Source organism: Hypanus sabinus, chromosome 3, assembly GCF_030144855.1.
Source record: "Hypanus sabinus isolate sHypSab1 chromosome 3, sHypSab1.hap1, whole genome shotgun sequence".
NCBI lineage: Eukaryota > Metazoa > Chordata > Chondrichthyes > Myliobatiformes > Dasyatidae > Hypanus > Hypanus sabinus.
This window is the reverse complement of record NC_082708.1, coordinates 85,033,798-85,053,890: the sequence shown is the minus strand read 5'-3', so window position 1 is coordinate 85,053,890 and position 20,093 is coordinate 85,033,798. Positions and strand designations below refer to the sequence as shown.

General features: G+C 40.2%; 1 protein-coding gene across 2 annotated transcripts in view; it reads right to left on the bottom strand.

Moving 5' to 3' along the window:
* The window catches only part of LOC132391490 (ephrin-B2-like), a 55,592-nt gene that overhangs the window by 8,548 nt on the left and 26,951 nt on the right, over positions 1-20,093 (bottom strand). Inside the window, exons 3-4 of one of the 2 annotated variants that reach the window (XM_059964752.1) lie at positions 4,956-5,048; positions 3,576-3,674 (exon numbers count right to left, since the gene is read on the bottom strand). In XM_059964752.1, the coding sequence (XP_059820735.1) occupies positions 3,576-3,674; positions 4,956-5,048 (192 nt within the window). The remainder of the gene's footprint in view (positions 1-3,575; positions 3,675-4,955; positions 5,049-20,093) is intronic. The other variant, XM_059964753.1, reaches the window with a different exon arrangement.

Below are 20,093 nucleotides of genomic sequence, written 5' to 3'. Positions count from 1 at the left end.
GCACAGTTTGTCTTTTGCACACTGTCTTGTTAGGGGCGGACTTTCATTGATTTACTAGGAATGTCCAAAAGAAAATGAATCTCAGGGTTGTAAATGGTGACATATGTACTTTGATAATAAATTTAATTTGAACTTTGATTTCAAATAAATACGTTAGATTTAAATAACTTAAAATATTAAATTCATGTTTGATTGTTTTCAACCCTAGATACATTTCTAAATGACAAATGAGATTATCTATTGACTATCCAAATGCAAGTACAAGGGGCCAGCAATGAACGTTGAAACCAGGTATGCTTTCCACAGACTACTTAAAAAAAATCAATAAATCTCTGTCAGTCACCAGCAAAAATGAAACCGACAGTTTCAGTTGAAACAGATGTAGACTTGCCTGGGGCAGCACTGGTAAGAGTAAGAAAATGAAAAGCCTTAGGACGATTGTCCCCAGTCATTCTGTCTGCCTTTAGCGTTGGTCATTCTATGAGAAAGCCCATTCACTTACAAAGGACCTGTGCCCTCATATGCAGAAAACATTGGATTTTATCTAGTTTACAACTTCTACCTGATTTATTATTTCAATAAAGTGCATGACAGGTTCTTATTTGGGAATTGAAATGTTATGAGCAAAAATGATGTTTCATCTCCATAAAAACACTAATCTCAACTATCACCACCATGACTAGCTGAATCTGGATGTTTCCTGACATTCTGGCAGAGTTCTACAAAGAAGTACTTCCACTCGAGGGCCTTCAGAAATCCTGGCATTATGCGCCATTAACCGGGTTACGATTACTGGCCAGTGAGCTGCTTCAACTTTCCCACTGGCTCTGCGGATATTGAGAAATGCTCCATGTGGAGAGCTGCAAGGTGAATCTACGTGACACTTCCCTACAGATTGTGTCAATTAACCTTGTTGGAATTTCTGACTAAATAGAGAAGGGCAGAGGGCAATTTAAATCATGAATCAGTTTTTAAACAACCAAAGCTTGAAAAACAAAACCGAGAGGGTGAAGGAGTCTCACAGCATTTGCTTGGGTATAGAAGGCAGATGGTGTCCCAGTCAAGGTGTTACAATGCAAGCAAATAGAAACCATTTCTCCTCATAAGAACATGAAGAACCAAGGGCAAAACAAAATTAAAACCAGGCTATTCAGGGGTGACATTATTTCTTCACACACACTGAAATAGAAATTTGCAATCTGATTCCCCAATAGTTTGAGGTTTGGGTTAACTATAGTTTCTGTGTAGCTAAGACCACGAAGGTCTTAATAGGAATAGAGAGAAAAAGTAGTGGACTATATATTGAAATATATTGTGCAAGATAAAAAATATTTTGATAAACTGGAGCCCAGAAGGTGGCCAGTAAGTTCATTTACCATGATTTATTGTAAACATAATAAAAATCAGATTTGTGGTCAAAAATGGACAAATTAAGCTACTGTTTGTATCAATTCTTGTGGATATATCAGGAGTCACCTTACATAGATGCAGCACAGGTATTAAGTACAAGGGAGTAGTATCGGTTGACTATTGCTTTGTTGGAACAAGGCACTATTCACACAAAGCAATCTACTTTTCTGAGATGCCCATGGGGAATGGAGTTCTACTGCCATACAGGGGTAAAATTATACACGGAAACTCACACGTATTTGACAAATTCATTATCTGTAACAAAAATCAATCTATAGTGTAGATATTAAATGTGCACTGATCTCTTCGGATCGTTACCCTTCACAGAAACAGAATGTTACTTTATTTAAAAATCTTTCTCATTTATCTCCTCTTGAGTCGATGTAAAGCTCACTCGTGCTTCTACAAGATAAATTTAAATCTTTGAAATAATAAACAGATTAACATGCTGATGCACTGTCTGGAAAAACATCTATAATTTCAGCCCTCCTTTTCAGTGAAGAAATTCTACTTAGCAGTTGTCGTCCTCTGAATCGGAGGCAAAGCAGAACACTCATATAAAGATCATGGAATCACTCACATTAACACTAATGTAATTCTTGTAAACTGCAGCTGAATGCTAGCCTGACACAGTGAGGAAGCAGCACAGGAAGAAATTAAAAGCATTGCTTTCTTGAAAGAACAGTGCATACAAGCTCTCATTATCTGTCAAACATCTGAAATTGCTCACCACTCAGACTCCCTTTGGAAGCAAATCAGAATATTAGATTCCCTAATTTTCAGCTGGCCAAATCACAACTCCACATTGAAATTCACTTTTCACCAAGTGGAAAGATAGCAAGAAGGTCCAAAAGGATTAGAGCAGAGCTAGTCAAGATTTAGGTAATAGGGAGAAATATCTACAGCATTTACTCTGATCCAAATGCAAAATAAAACTGCAACTAATCAATGTAAGTTCCAGCTGCTATGCTTGCATCAACCGGCTGCAGTTTCCAGCAGGAACTCTGTGCATATCTTATGGAAGTGGAGAATTCCGGTTGCTTTCCAAAGAATCAGTTAACAATTGTCAAAAAAAGGTAGTTATGAATGTTAAGGTTTCCAGAAGACACAGAACTTAGAAATGTAGTAAACGGTTAAAGAAGGCAGGAGACTTCATTAGTACTTGAAACAAACTGATGAAGTGTACAAAATTAGTTAATGCAAAGAAGTATTATAGATTGCATTTTTGGAGTGAGACGAAGAAAGGGCAACATAAAGGAGATGTTTTAGGAAGGGTGCAGAAGAGACCCAAGGTTAATCTCTGAAGTTGAAAAAGCTGATTAGCAAACATGCGAGAATCTTAGATTCATGAGCAGAGGCATAGAATATAAAAGTAAGGGAAGTTATGCTAACCCTTTATAACTCACAGCTGGAGCATGGAATTGAATTTTGGTGCTTTTATTTAGAAGGATATCAAGACAATTTGGGTGATATCAAAGAGATTTAAAAGTTTTATTCATGAGGGACTTCAGGTATGTTATGAGACTAACGAAGATGGTATTTCCCTCTTGGAGCTGAGAAGACTGAGTGGATATTGAATAGGGGTGATCAAAATATTGGCTGAATTTAGCAGAGCCAAATGGAGAAATTATTTCCACTGGCAATGTGGTTTAGTGACCAGAGAACAGATTTAAAACAAGAGCCAAAAGAATAAGATTGAAGCAGTCTTTTTTAAAAACATATATAACAACTTGTTAAGATCTGAAATGGATTTCAGTGGAAGCAGAATGCTCAGTGACTTTCAGAATGGATTTGTCTGTACTTTTGAAATAGAAACTTTGTGGGCCTAAATAGAAAGCAGGAATAATCTGGCTGTTCATTCAAAGATCCAGCACAACAGTGAGGGCCTGAATTGCCTCCTTCTGTGCTCTAAGATGTCGACATGATCAGCACTTCACTGTCATGCAAAGTTGAGCCAAATTAAGTAACAAGTGAGTGTGGCTCACATAAAGACACTTTATGTCTCAAAAAGAAGTCGAGTTCCTCTCAGAATTGTCATTTGCTTACTGGTGTCAATGACCTTGGTGTTTTACTTGCCCATAAAGTGGGCCTTTCAGACAAATGAATGAAGTTCCACAACTCCAGCTCAAAGATGAGGTATCTTCATTATACTCAGCTTCTATTACCTTCATTCTCAGTCTTTTGAGTGGGCTTGCTTGTGGTGCCATCTCGTCCATTTCCAGGAACACTGGTTGCTTTTTCATTTCGTTCCATAGAATTTGCATCTAAAAAGTTTTTAAAAAGTTTGTTTCAGTTAGATGCCGTTGCGCTGAGATACCTTCATCAGTCAGACAAAGTGGAAGATCCCTCAACACTGATGTTTTACTCGAAGAGCAACACACTGAGGACACCAGCACTGTGACTGCAATGAAGTCTGTTTGTGTATGGTTTTATTTGCCTAAAAATGTGCATGTCACTAATCAGCAAGAATGGTCACTATAAATTCTAGGGATTTGGACTTAACAAAATGAACCAGTCAAACAATGTTTTGGTCGGTTCTCTCCGAGTGTGAGGTGAAGTGTACTTCATTTCAATGCATACATTTGTTCTGGAAAAACAAGCAATTTAAAACTTTCATTTTTACAGAGGCCCTGGTCCACTTGGTTTAGCTGATGTTTATATGTGTATTCTCTGCAGAATAGATGATTGCTGTCTAAACCTGCCCTTTCCTGGGCTTTAGCTCAGCTTAAAGAAACTGCAAACATTAGGTCGACCACTCAAAAGCCATCTATAACAGCCATTGAGATGCTTACCAACAGCAGGAAAAGTTTTTCTAGCTCAAAGCATGCTGTCAGAATGCTCAGTACACACTATTTGGAAAGGCGACATAAAATATGAATAAAGCAAGTTTTTGTTTTGCAAATTCTAGAGATATGGGGGGATTACTCATGAGAATATAGATGGTATTTCAAAATTAAAATTGTGTTAAATGAAACCAATTTAGAATCCATTTATCGTCAACATGTGATACGAGGTAAACTACTGAAGCTTTCTTTCTCATTGACAACCTTTACATTCAAATGAGCAGTTTTATACAAAATAAATTTCTCATTATTGAGTAAAACAAAGATAAACATTTCAGCATGTATAATTATTTAGAAATGCTAATTGAATTTTCTTCAATCATAACAGAAAATGGGAAATTCTTTTTCTCAGAAATTAAAAAGTACTCATGCTTATCCCTTGGTTGACTGACCTTAAGGAAAATACAAACAGATTGCTGTAATGTAATTTATTTCACAACTATTCAATTAGAATTTATGACAAGCTTTTAGACTACTTGTAATCATTTTATGTAACAGATGATGACCCAGGAACTGCAAAAACATTACAGAAAACAATTAAATATATTCTCTTCAGTTCTGACACTTGCAGAGAACCAGCAGATTTTTACCACATTGATGAGACTGTATCATTAATTGTCACTATGACTACGTAGACTTGATAATGAAGTGAGGAAAAAAAACAATTGCTCACATCTCCCAAACAATCCTGCTGACTCTTACCTTGTCCAACTTTCATTATAAGCTTCATGGCTTTGGTCTGACACACTCCTCCCTCCCGGTTTTCCAGTCCTTCCAAAGTACCATTTGATGTTGCTGGGAAAAAAAGAAACAAACTGTTAAATCCTTAGAATTCACTGCATCAGCAAAAATGCCTATTATTTCAATTAGGTCACTAAGCATCAACGTAGATACACTAACAAATCAGAACACAGGAACACTTTATCCAATAAGCTCACTTCCCTTTCCCCCCATGGCATAAGGTAACATGGTAATTTATCAGTGATTGAAATCCAATCTTTTAAAAGACACTTAAGAATAGGTCTGTAATATGGCACCACATCAACAGATTTGGAGAACTGTGGAGACATATCACTTTTAGATGGGAAAATCAATAGCATGAAGCAATTCTGTGAGTAAATCAGATTTGTCAATGTTGAAAGTGTTTTTATGACCCATTAGATGACAACAGTAAGGACATCTCTGCTGAAACTGTACCCAAACATGGAACAACAAACTTACGAGCACAGGAATAGCCAATAAAGATGTTATCACTCTCACTCCATCAGGTCATTTCATTACAAAGGCTCAGGATGGGAAGCTGCTTCCCAAAACCATGAGCTTTCAGGTGTGTTTCAGAAAACAAACTTCCAGGTACCAAGTTAGCTTTTTTTATTGTAATGTAATCTGTTCAGTGGGCTGACCACTAAAACAAGCTAATAAATCAATATACGCCAGGCCTGGGAATCTATCTAGACAGGATCAGACATCAGGTTAACGTCCTTTGAAACGGCAACTGGAGAAGGTGGAACAAATACTACAAAACCTGAATAATTAATATAAAACACTGCAGAACACGTTAGAAATCATGAAATAAACTTTCTCTTAGCATTTGTATTGCTTCTAAAAAAGGCTAGTGTTTAAACATTAGGCATGCTAATAAATCTTCACGTCTAATTTTTCCAACATATGATAGTTTAACAGGAATTTTCCATTATATTGTGCCATTCGAATTTTTAGCATCTCTTAAAGCACTTGACATCAAATACTTTTTAAATGTACTCATAGCCCTAATATTGCAAAAAGGAAGCCACTTAAATGCATAGAACTGATAGATAATTTTCTTTCAGTTTTCTGTTTACAAGCTAAATGTTGGCCAGCACACTGGGGAAAGCTGCCCTGCTCATCTTGGAATGATGCCATGGGATCTCTTCCCTGAGAGAACAACAGAATTTTACCGTATTAGTGACAAGTACCAAACACACTATTAAGTGTATAATGCAGGCAAGGGTGTTAGTGGGCCTGAGTGTAAATCTCCTGGATTAATGCATACAGTTGAAATTACAACTTTGCAGACCACCCGGGGCTAATAAACATGTCTATTTATGTGGATTAATTTTGCTACCAATACAGGAACTCCTCCAAGGCACCATATCACTGTTTACTGCTTTAACAAAAAAAAATGAAGACTCAAATAAAACATTTATGAGCGATAAATGATCAAATTATTCTATAGATCAAAATTTCCCATTAACCAAATGAGGCAAGAAACTCACGAGTGCAGTGCTGTGTTGCCCTTTCTATCAGTGTTGGCCCATTTATTAACAAGTGCTAACCGCTGCATCTTGAACACTGCCCACCATTGCAAACTGTGTGCATGTGACGAGGCCAATGAAATACAATAATGAAGCTACAACAAACCTACTTTACAAAGCTGGCGGGAGAGTAACTTCCATTCCCACTTGATGACAGCTCAACTCTCCCCACCAGTCAGCAGTGATGAACTCCAAAAATGCCTTTTGGGTCAATGCGGCATTAAATCAATTTTGGGATAACTTGAGAAGAGGGACATTCTTAACTAAGGATTAACTATATGAACCAAGCCATTCAAGGCTGTATCTACTCAGTTAAGAATATTGAAAACTTACAATTCACCCTTAAATGGGAACAAGATTTCAGTAATATTTGAAGGAAAATGACATGAATTATAACGGACCTTACAGCTCAGTTAAAAAGTAATTAATATAAAGGATATAGAATTGAAAAATGTGATTATCATTTTTAATCTAAATTGGTTCTTAAGGTTGTTATAGCCGGGAGTAGTGGGTGGGGGGGGGGGGGAATAAGTTTATACAATGCTCCCAATGGCGCGTGTCTCAAATAGCCTCTGACAACCAAGTCCAGCTCCTGGCATTCACGTGTGGCTTAGCCTCGAAGCCTGGCAGAACTGTTTCTACTGACAGAAGAAGGGGCAAAGGCAGCTTAACTACTCAGCCCAACGGAATGGCTCCTACTAACAGGAGAAGGGGTAAAGGTGGGTCACTGGCACCTTAAAACCAGTCACTTCAGGCAGATGGAGCTCATCAGCCATAGTTGGCAGCTCATCTAGGAGAAGGAAAACTCTGATCTCAAACCTCCACTGTCTTGTGGCTGCACCAACTCATGGGAAAGGCTTCGGGAATAAACCCCGAGAGAAAAGTCCAGAGCCGGAGTCCCTATGTTGAGTTTAACACAGACTGGCAACTCCTGTGACGCTGCTGGTGCTAAACTGTATTCGGTCTCTGCCGTTCCTTTGGGTTCATCAGATTTGTGGAGAGGGGAGCTTGCTGCGTGGGCAACAGCTTGCTCTCCATATCGTACTGCCCAGGCTTGCAGATCTAGACAGCTGGAACGCAATATCCCTGGTCAACGGAGGCCTCACAATTCTAAACAGGGTTCAAATAGTACATGTAGCTTCTTTCTGATTTAAAATTTGCTGACTCTTGAGTTATATTGTGGGAACCTTCTGTGTAAACACTTAATCGGACTGTCTGAAATTCTTTTAGTGCAGACTCTCACTGAGCCAAATATCTTATCACAAACACAAATTATAGACTTCACTGTAAACACAAAGTACACTGCAGATGCTGTGGTCAAAGGAACACGTACAACAGGTCTCAGGAACTCAGCAGGTCAGGCAGCATTCGTGGAAACGAGTAGTCAACGTTTCGGGCCCAGACCCTTTGTCAGGACTGAAGCGGAGGGGCCCCATAAAGAAAGGGGGGGGGGGAGGGTGGTTGGTGCCAGATGAAAAAACAATCAGAGTAAAGATCAAGGGGCAGGGGAGGGGAAGCAGGGGAAAGCACTATGGGTCGTAGAAGGCAGAATCATGAGAGAGGTGACAGGCAGCTGGAAGAGGAGGGAATTACCGGAAGTTGGAGAATTCAATGTTCATACCACCAGGCTGGAGACTACCCAGACGGTACATGAGGTGTTGCTCGTCCAACCTGAGTTTGGCCTCATCATGGCAGCAGAGGAGGCCATATATGGACATACCCCAATGGGAATGTGAAGCAGAGTTGAAGTGGGTGGCAACCGGGAGATCCTGTCTGTTGTGGTGGACGAAGCGGAGGTGCTCGACGAAGCGGTCCCCCAATCTGCGCCGGATCTCACCGATGTAGAGGAGGCCACACCAGGAGCACTGACTTTACAGACTTCACTGTAATTTTTGTAAGTTGCTAATCAGCTTCTTTTGTTTTTCCTCTTTGCTCCCTGCCCATGTCACCCCATGCCTCTCACTGCCTGCTTTTCCCAAGTAATGACTAACAGGGAATGCTGGTCCCTTTTTCCAGCTGTTCCAGTGACACCACCTGGGCTGGATGGTTATCAGAAGGAAGTCAGTGCCTTGATCTGCGCATCATTTGTTAGCTCTGAAACAGGGTCAGGCACAGGACGAGGCTTGCTCAACACGTCAGTACGCAAAGTGACTACCTCAGCAAGACAGCCTGAATGTACGCCACTCAAAATCCATGACTGCCGCATGTGACAGAAGTCAAGCAACAAAGCAATCAGCAATCTACAAATAAGAACTCATTTAATTCTCTACATTTGCTGAGATGGTGATGCTTTCTCAGTTCTGGGGTGGGAGGGTTTTTGTAAACTGGGGTGGATTCAAACCTTGCATTGGAGAAATAATAAAAAAAAATTTCTGGAAGTAATCGGACTCTCTTCACCAGTTTCACGTTGCAATGCTGTCCACAGGGGTGTTGAGGGAATTATTTGAAAAATTAATGAAGACTGTTTAAGCATTGCCTCAGATATGTGACGACATGGGCTCAAGGTATGACCCAAGCTCGGCTCTGTGTTTGGTAATGCAGACAAATCATCCAGTGTTGCTCAGGATACCAGGTTCATCTCAGTTTTGTTTTGAAAGGGTGTGTATGTCTATCCATCCATCCTTGTGCATGTCTGTCTGTGTGTGTGTATGCGTCCACGTCTGCATGCGTGTCCGTCCGTGTGTGCATGTGCATCATGCGCATGTGTCCGTGTCCCGCTCAAGTACAGGAGCAGGTGCAAAGTATTCCCAACAGACCACAGTTTTGTAAGAAACATCATCTGTGCCCCTCCCTTTTAAGTTCCGTTTCTCAGCCTTTCAGCAGTAACCTGCTCCCAAGTCAATAGTTTAACTGTCTTGGAAAGAAACGTTATCTATGGGTTTGAATTTTAAATCCCCAGTAGATCTTTACATAGCATTTCCAAAGCAAAATAGCACTTTCATGAAAAAAGTCAATTGGCTTTTCAAAGCAATTCCATTTTTCAGAGATCTGGCAGCAGCCTGAACATTCAGACAGACAAAATAAACTTGAACCAGTTTTTGATCATAAATCCTTCAACTGCGTAATTCTTTGAGCAACATTATGGGAAGCTATCAGTTGTAAAAGACAGTACTACAGTACACTTGAAATCCCAAAATAACATCTCAGTATTTCACCAATTCAGCATTCACAACACAAACAGCTTAATGTAAGATTCTCAGGTTGAGGGCTTCGCCTGCTCATCCAACTAAATCCCTAAAGTTTCTCATTGGTAAAAAGATGCTAAGAGGTTAGAAAAGCTAAGTAGCAATACAATTCTACTCCACAGAGTTAAGTTTTTAATCAATAAATCAAAACCCAGCAGTGTTACGTGAATGGAGAAAAATTTTGTATAATAACAGCTTGCAACATTAACTGCAGGTATTCTGACAATCGAGTAGGCCCACAACAGACTGAGCCACAACAGTGTTAAAACTAACAAACAAAGATAACGGAAGTAATCTGAACAATAACAGTTACATTTCCTTTTGGCCAGATTGCACCATTTTGCACTGAAACGGTGCTGCTGGTCTGCGCAAGGGTCAAATGAATTGAGGAGAGGTGCTGGAGGTTTTCAGTCGGTGCGGGAGGGGCAGGGAGGTTCATTGTGATGGAGAGAAGGAAGGATGCGTTTTACATCATAATTCCAATGAGAACAATATTACTGCCAGCTCCTTACTCTTTATCTAGCTGTTGCACCTGTCAGAAACTGCAACAACTACAGCCGCTGTTACAAGGTTCCTGTCAAAATGGTACACAATTTTAAAATAGGATGATTATATGAATTAATGAACAGAAAGGGAATAGGCTTATACAAGTGCCACTCTTGAATTCTCCCCATCCCCAATGGAAGGCAAGTAATATCACATCTTCATTTGATTATTATTATTCTGCTTCTCCAGAGGCAGCTTCATAAACTAACTGCACTACATGTACACTTGGCTTTTGGGTCAGCAGTGCTGTTTAATCACTGGGCGAATGAAGATTTAGATTTGTGCCCGGATCCTTGCTCTCACTGTCAGCAATCTGAGCTGACCCAATCGCACTTCATTTCCAATATCCCTGCAAACGCAAAATAATGTTTTGACTTTTTCTACTTGACTCAGATTAGTCAGGATATTGCATCTGTGACTTCTACACCACTCCAGGCTCAGCCTGAACGCAGGCCTCCATTTTCCAGCAGCTTGCTGGTCAAAGCCAGGTGCATTACTTGAATTCAGCGTGCCTCTGCCAATTATTAAAGGTCATGATCCATGCTGAAGAGCTTCTCACACTCCCTTCAAAAAAAAAATTGCGGGGGAGCATTTGGTTTCTATCAGAATGAATCAGCAGCTCAAGCTAATTCACAGTAGGAAATTAAACGGGGGAGGGAGAGGGTAAAATAATTCAATGGAGATGGTCTGCATTCCAAATCTTAATTTCTTAATAAAAAACAGACTTCTGGAAGTCCAGCTGCAGAGCCAGCTGTGGAAATCTGTGCTTGTTACTTTCTGAACAGCAGAAAGAATCTACTCGATGGGTTACTGACACTTAATCAGAAGGTGAATGGATTGCACGCTGACATTTTTTGTGTTTTTGCCTTCTGAAACTGACATTCGTTTAATTTTCCCCACACAGATTTTTGGAGCATTTGTACATCTTGTCTTTACACCTAACGAGCACACATCGAGATGGCTGCATTCTGCCAGAGGTCTCAGCTATGCCTCAATGAAGAATCAATAGGATTATGATCAATTCCTACTCCACAGGCAGGAGTAACAAACCCAGGCTGAGTACCGTACAGATAAAGGCCCACCTTGCAATTAAACCACTAAACCACAGCACTGGCTGCTCTCTCAGGTAAATACTGAAGATCAACAGTCACCCTGAGAAAAGCAGGCCATTTTTTCCCCATTAGCTTATCCAACACCAATCCCTCAATGAAAGACAACTTTCTCATTATCCTCTAGCTATTTTTGGGAGCTTGTGTACAAGTTGGCTTCTAGATCTCATATGTTACATTTCAAACAGAAGTACATCATTGGTGAATTAATGTGAACTTTAGGTACAAGTGCTAGATTTTCCACACACATCACAATCCATTCTCCCTTCACTATAGATACTTCATGGATCAAGACATCACCTCTTCTCCACTGGAACATGCACTGATGTGCATTTGCCAATAGTCAATTATAGGCTGCTGGACACTGGTGGTAATACCTCTCCAGCTGCTAACCACGTGCTGCTGGTTCTTTGGATGTGTTAATATGATGCTGCCCATTCTAGTTGGAATTAACCTTACCAAGTACTGCCTCACATCACAACAGATGACAATCTAAATCAGTGAACCATTATTCTAAATTTAAACCCTTGGGAAGTGCTGTACATAAAAATATTTTAACATATAATGTGATTTAGATAAACGTTACACACTGCAAGTAAAAATATTTCAAACACAAGATTGCCAAGCATAACAGAGAATGCTGGAAACAGTCAGTATATCAGGACAAAGAAACAATCAGACCGAGACTGTACAAAAGTTTTTGGACCAGACACATTAACTGTTTCTCTTTCCACAGCTGCTGTCTGATTCACCAAATGTTTCAATAATCTTCAGACTTGCACTGCCTGCAGTGTTGTTTTCTTCATTTTGCTACCAGAAACAGAAACTTCAGTTTTACTCTCCTGCAGTATCATCTATGCTTTATTTCAAAAAACATTTCAAGTATATAGCCAGAGAAAAGTACAGCACAGATAAGGCCCTTCAGCCCATCTAATCTGTGCTGAACCATTGAAACCACCTACACCCATTGTCCTGCACTGGGACCATAGCCCTGCCATCATGCCCAATTATTTCCTTGTTCTCTGAACAAGACTCAGGGGCCGCTATCTTCCGTCGGCTGTTCTGATATGTAACACAGTGGTGAAGTCTGAACAGCAGAATAGTAGTTCACATGTTCACTTTTCAAACGAGGCCCAGATCCAACTGATTCCACTAGATCAGAGAGAAAATGTCATGTCTTGCTAGCCTCAGCCTGGAAACGGAGAAATCTGCAGCAATGCTGGAAGCTAGTGAAAGGCATCTCCTTCTTCAACTACTCATCCAGTACTGAAAGATAAACCACCAGCGTGTTAAAGCTATTGAGGCCATGTTGGAATACATTCCCTAGGATGGTAACTAACAGATCAGTCTACGTACATTCAGCTCAAGCTCTCCATTCATTGCCATGATTTTGCAGACCAGGTAGCCTTGGCACATTAATTCTGGCTTCAGTTCGAGAGTTAGAAGCCTCTGACGATGAATGCTATCAGTAGATGAAACCAGTGGTTTATGAAGAGCTGCAGCAATACACAGACAGAGTGGATCCATTGCTGTACTGGCGGTAAAGGAGAGGAGAGAAATCCTCGTCCTGCAGAGGGCATCAACGTCCATAATGCAGCCTCATGGACATCTGATGCAATGGTACAAGAGGTTCCATGATCTCATATCAGTGGTCAAGGTCAGTGAATACTGAATCTAAAGATGCAAATATCACAACATCCCCACCAGAACTGCTATCAACTGCGACTCAAACTCACTTTAATGTACTCGACCAAGCTCCACACACATGCGCTCTTCGGAGCTTCACACTGTTTAAAGCTTCAACGCACTGCCAGCTGCGCAACCACAATAGGCACATCTCCCAGATACATCGTGCAGTATTCAAACACATCACCGGCTTCAGTTGGTAAAACATCCACCTTGCAGTCAAAACCTTTTTTTAAATTCAAGCTCTATTCTAGAGACTTGGGTGGAAAAATTAAGACTAATTCAGAATTCAGTACTAGGCAAGGATTTCTCCTTTGAAATGCTGCCTTTCAGATGAGGCCATGCCTTTGCTCTCAAGTTGTAAACGATCCCATTACATAGTTTAAAGATTAACCCTTCAGTGATTCCTCCATCAGCATTTCCAAAACAGTTAAATTTCATCCATGAACTAACAGCATCTGCACATTGTACTTCACTTTGATATGAAGCTGAGTGAAACACTGAGAACCATTAATGCAAGTATGAATATCTTCTGTTTATGGGAATTTACTGTGCTAGGAGCTAGGATTAGTAGCCTTTTCTGCGATGATACACTTCATAATTAAGTAATTTGCTGTAAAAGGTGTTGGGACATTTGAAATAGATGGGAACAGCGCTCTTTAAATGCAAATCCGCTTATTCTTCATTCTCTAATCAATATGAACAGCACAGGGAATACAGAATGAAATCCTTGGCAAGCTCTGGGAGGACTATGTGCAATGTCATAGAGACAGACCAGCTCTAACTTTACATTCGGCTTTGTACAGAAATAAATCCCATTTGTTTTCAGCCTAATGAGCAGCTCCATCTTAAAACTTGCTGATGACTATCACCATCACACAGCACCCAGAGCAAATGCTTTAGCTTCCACTGAATACACTGTGGAAATTCATACATCTGCCATACCAGTTCAAACTCCAAGCCCAGCATCCGCCTATTCTGCTATCTACTATTATAATTTTAGATACTAATGTTCAAAGAGGCTTTTTGAGTGTGCTCCAGCATTCTAGAATTCTATTCTTCAGCAAAATACCGCACAAGGACTGCCAACACACTGGCTTGAATGAGGACTGGTTTTCTGCAGCTCAGATCTCCCAACCTCTCCCATTTGAGATCCTGCCACTGCTACCGCTGCCGTTCCTCAGCCACCTCGCCCAGAGGTGAGGCAGCCTGATGCTAGGCCTTCTTGACCTAAGAGTGCTGGGGTGGGTTTATTATCCAAGGCTATCACAGTCCACTTCTTTTCAGGACAAGTTCCTTCCGTTGAAGGAGCTCACAGTTAGAATACTAGGCCAGATGAAACACTGCGGTTAGACCAACACTATTAAAGCACCAGCATCTTGGGTTCAATCCTCTGTAAGGAGTTTGTACGTTCTGCCCATGACCGTGTTAGTTTCCTCCCGCATTCCAAAGATTATGTGGGTTGACTAGCCACGTTTGTGTCACTGGGTGGCAAGGTCTCATCTTTGCCAGAAGAGCCTGTAACCACGCTGTATCTCTAACAGAAGCACCACTTCCACGTTATTTCAGGAAGGTCCTTGACACAGGTGGAAGCATAAACTGGAGTTTTGATTTGGTGTTTCCGTTATCACTTGCCTACATTGCCCACTTCCCTGGTGCGCAAACAAAGATACATGCATTCACATCAGCAGCAAACAGAGCCCATAGCATTGGCATTGTTCCACAGGAATGAAACGTAAAAATACACAACTTTAAATACTGCACTGCTATTGTGGAAGAGCAAAATCTCAACTGATTATTTTTCTATTTAAGTCTGAAAACAGCTCAGTGATAACATCCTCTAACTGCTGTTTTTATTTACTTCCCTGGGACAACTTTAGAAAAAGAAAAGTCCATCTCAATTTGCCAAGAATTCTGTACCTAATAGTTAGTATTTCATTAATCATTAGTCTTGCTCTTAAGTCAACCTAATGGCACACATCAGTGGTTGATGGGTTTTTGATTTATCAAATTGACTTATAGATCATAGAGCAAATGTAAAACCACATTTATTTATCTAACATCAGCTGGGCTCATGACATCTCAAGGACAATACAGCAGCTTTTTAAGCAGAAAGCAATGTTCACACGGAAGGTTGAAATAAACTGAATGTAACATTTAAGCTTGCTGCAACAAGGAACAGGAATGACAAGGGCTCCTCCCCCAAAAATCCCTCCTTTGTAAAGCAGACTGTGGAAAAAGGGCCCATTGAATTGCACCACTTGTAATCCCTATTCACTTTTTCTTGATGAATAAAGAAAACACAGTTCTTTGTACTCTGTATGTTCCACAAAATGCACTCTTGTTTGGTCTGCGATGATGTAAAAATAATTTTATAGGAACTGGGACCAGACATGGAGTAACTGGATTACACAGCACAGATGAACTGTTGAATGCTGAAGAATACCAAAAGGAATATAACCCGCCTTGGTGGCAAAAACAACCAGGGACCTATTCACCATTGTCAAAAGCGCAGAAAACACGAATGAGTGCCATTTCTAGTTTAAACCTTTCCGCTAATTAGCTTGTACCTAATAAAACATCTACTAGCAGTGAATCTGATGTTTTACCCTGCTAAATTAGTTATGCTACATTCAAATGTCAGTATTATTTTTATGTGCTTTCTTTAGTTATGACACTTGATAATTGTCATAAATTGGAATTGATCCAATTTTATGCCTTTTAAGAAATTCTTTTCTACACTATATCTGGGAATGCTTTTGTATTTCAAAGTAGCATTGCATTAAAAATTTTCATCAGATATGAAAAACTTCCTGCAGTTATATAAAAGAGAATAAGGTGACTAAATGGACTGAAGATTTTCCAGCGCTTGTGTGTGTCGCAGAGACACCACAGTGCCTTTAACACAGTGGGTCGCTTGACATGGGCAATTTGATTTGTCTAGCTAACAGAAAGGTCACTGCCATGTCAAGTTTTATGCAGTCGCCTTTCTCCATCTGGGGGATTTCTGTATACTGTGAAACAAAAGCATGGTGGGTGCCTATGAATATTCCTAACACTGGCAAGTTTTTTTAATCAGCTCACAAAGATTAACCTTCTATTGGTAAGCATGAGAATATAGTATTCACCTCCCCCACACCCTTCATCAATAAGGCCACTTATCTGAAATGGAAGCAACAAGCTCGGCTGTCATTGTCCCACATTATGCCCAAGTCCTTCAAGGACGACAAGGAATTCTTTAAACTCGAGTGTCTTGATTGAATGAGCACAGATTCTAGGAGCCACAATTGTCTTCCAAAATGTGAGCTTCAAAGGTTGCCCGCGGCAAAGAGAAAGTGTGCGAGAAGGACACTAGCCACTTCCCATGCCTTTACCGACTCTCCTGTATCTGCCACTGCTCTCAGGAAGGATCGAATGCGACCAGCCATTACAGACTGACAATATTTTCACTGTGGTAAAGGAGCTGGACTTCTGAAATTCAAAATTAATGGCACTTCACAGCTCAAAGGCATTGTTTGGATTCTTCCTTTTTGTGTGTTGTTGGTTTGCAAACAGTACCACCTTCCCAAATGAGGGACAAGGAGTCTCTGAAACCAATAATCTTTTACATAAATAGTGAATGCAAATGCAATTACTATGCACATAAATAAAGAGGAATATCAACATGTTATTTAAAACTCTACAACTTAACTTTAAAATCCAGGACTGAAATGAGCCCTTATGGTGATCTCTGCCAAAACTGCAGGGATGGGGTAATCTATACAAGAGCCCTATGGAGCTCCCAAGGAGACCTGTACCATTGGCAACAAATGTGAGCCCTGTCTGGTACAGGAATTTTGAACTGCCACTTGAAACAGAGGTGCTGGAAAAAGGTACAAGTCTCAGTTTAATTTACCCTAAAGATAAGTGTCAAAAAAGAGAGCGCCTCAAGCTGGAATTTGTACAGCATTTGCACAGGAAGTCAGCCAACATCACTAAGGGTATTGGGTCACACGTAGTATGGGAACAGTGGAATTTTAATTTATTCCACAGTCTGTGACATCACATATGCAGGTTGAGCACCCCTTTTCTGAAATTCTAAAATTCAAAAACCTCCAAGATCTGAAATTCTTTTCAGCATTGATGTGACATCACAAATGGAAAATTCAACAGGGCGCTGGGAACGTTCCCAAGCAATGAGCATGTCTCTACACACCAGGCAGCTTCCAGAAGTGACCTCACATAGGTAATGAACAGAAGTTAATGAAAAATAGAAAAACACTGCATAAAGCAAAAAAATGAAGATCTCGAATATGTATTGAAAGAGTGGACTTGTCAGTTTCAAAGTGAACATATGTCACTTAATGGTATGCTGATAATGCAACAAGTAAAGATCTATCATGACAAACTGAAAACTGAAGGTAATTGTGAATATTCAGCAAGCTGGTGGCTGAAATTTAAGAAAGGACACAGAATGGAATTTTTAAAGACTTGTGGTGGTAAAGCGTCTGCTGATCTCAAAGCGAGAGAAATTCATTGAAGAGTTTTGCTGATGAATATCTAACATGAAGAGCTGCATTAGTACATGCGTGATGAGCAAGTGTAAAACAAAGACTGCTTACCAGTAACCCTCAAACTCAGGGAAAAATTCAACGGAATGTTCACCTGGGTGGCCAAGGGAGTGACAGCTGACTTTTCTGGTGGCTCAACGTACACATCATTGTTTTATGTACAAAAGCATTAAAAATATTACACAGAACTACCTAAGTAGGACATTTATTTCATCCAAACTCCACCACTGTCTGCAACTATACCATTTCAAACGAAGCTAGAATTTTTTGGTTCTTGCTTGCCAGGAATGAGGTGCAATTCCACACTTACAATGTTCTCCTTTAACATTTCAGTGGAGTTTAAAGCTTTAAAAAAAGACAAACCTTCAGCTATGCTCTTTCAATTCAATGTTTAACCTAGAGCTTTAGATTTTCTATCAGCAGTTGGATGGTGTTTTACCCATGACACGTGTTCTTTCTGTGCCAAATATCGTCTGTCATAAAACTGGTCAGGAGAGCCTTTCATTCCAAACTATCCTCCAGTGTCTGGGTTAAATTCCATGAGCTCTCGGAGCTCTGCTAAGTGAAGTGGGAGCAGTGGGAGGGAGGGTTGAGGGCAATACTATTTCCTGCATTCATGCACCGTCTCCAGACCACACCAGCTCGGGAAATGCAGGGTTCCATATTCTGAACTGCTCCACACCGGCAGGAAGGCGGCTGTCAGAGGGAGAAGAGCCAATATGCAAGGAAAATATTACAATGAAATCCACATACGGAAATTTACTAGTATGGAATTCTAATTATTGTGAAGCTATACATTTGTTGGCTGAAAAGGCTAATAGTTTCCTACAAAATGAACTCATTAGACAAGATCAATCTTGATGCAGTAATGATTGTTGCCATAGCCTTGTACACTGTGTTAGCACAGATCAAATTCAGTATTTCTTACTTGATATCACTGAGTCATCAGCTGAGGCTTAGGCCTCAACTCATCCATGCTAGCCAGGATGCCTTTGTGACCTAGTCCCACATTTCTCGAAACCTTTTGTGTCCATGTCCCTGACCAAATGTCTTTTAAATGATGTAACCTTGACCACTTCTTACGACAGCTTACCCTCTGTCTGGAAAAAAAACATACCCCTCTTTTCCCCTCTCACTGTAAACGTTTGCACTCTAACTCTGCTTTCCAAAGGACACTGTGACCATCCTCCTCATGATTTGGCAAAGTCATATATCGTCACTCCTCACCATCTTTCACTCCAAGCCTCTCCGGCCTCTCCTCATAAATCCACAAGGATGCCTGCAGCCCTGGCAGCACCTTTGTGAACCTTTTCTGCAGCTTCAAGCTGAATCATACCTGTCCTGTTGTACAGTAACCAGAAATGCACACACAATTCAGGATGCCCTCTCACTCCACTCCATACCACCACTCCTGTACTCAGTGTCCTGTGCAACAAAGGCAAGTGTGCTTATGTCCCTTCCTCACTCCTTTGTAACCTCATTTCATACGGACCAACTGTTCTTAAATTAACAAGAATATGCCCAGATACCTCAAGGCCAGTGTGTGTCTGAAACTATCAAGAGTACTTGCGGGGTCACCAGTTAATACTGAATGTTATGACCTAAAAATCCAAATTGCACCTGTTCATGAAAAGTTTCAACTTTAATTTAGTTGATTGATCAAAAACATGGAGTAGATTGAACTTAAAGAATTAAGATTTTTTAAAAAACTACTCACACCATGCATTTCCTTTTACAGATATTCATATTTCTGAGCTTCCTGCCAATTTAAAGACTGATTCCCTTCCATTTTGAATTAATCCCCTGACTGACTGCTGATTTCAGTGATGAATGTTATGTATAGGTCAATGGTGCTACGTCTTTGAATATTATTTAAGCTAACTATTTAAAGAAATTAACTTTCTCATCTAAAGAGCACTGTCACACTGCAATAAATTTGTTTTTCCTATTGCTGCTGCTTCAGGTGGAGGTATTGCTGTGCTTAAAACAAATAGTGGTCAGGTTCATCTCGATAAGCATGTTGAACATTTCCAACAGCACAAATACCTCCTTAAGATTTCTGCCTTTTTAAAGTAAGTACAGGAGCTATCATTTAATGGTACCGTACCATGCATTAAAAAAATAGTGATCTAATATATGGGATTCTAGATTTGCAATGGCAAAAGGCGAGGCCATTAAAGGGTTAATAGAAACTGATTCAGGAGCATTAAACTGAGCCCTTTTCAATCCAGTGGCTTTCACTGCTGAAAACGGTCCAATCGCAAGCACACGCAATGATACTAATGACCCAATGACTGCCCTGCAGGCTTCAGTCAGGCAGAATGTACTGTTTTAAGCAGGAGGTCATCGCTTGGTTAGTCGATGTCTACATTCAGTGAGATAATGCCAACTGACAGTTTGAAGTACAATGTAACTAATGAGAAAAAACACCACTCTGCAGCACAATGGCTGGTTTTAAAACTATGATATA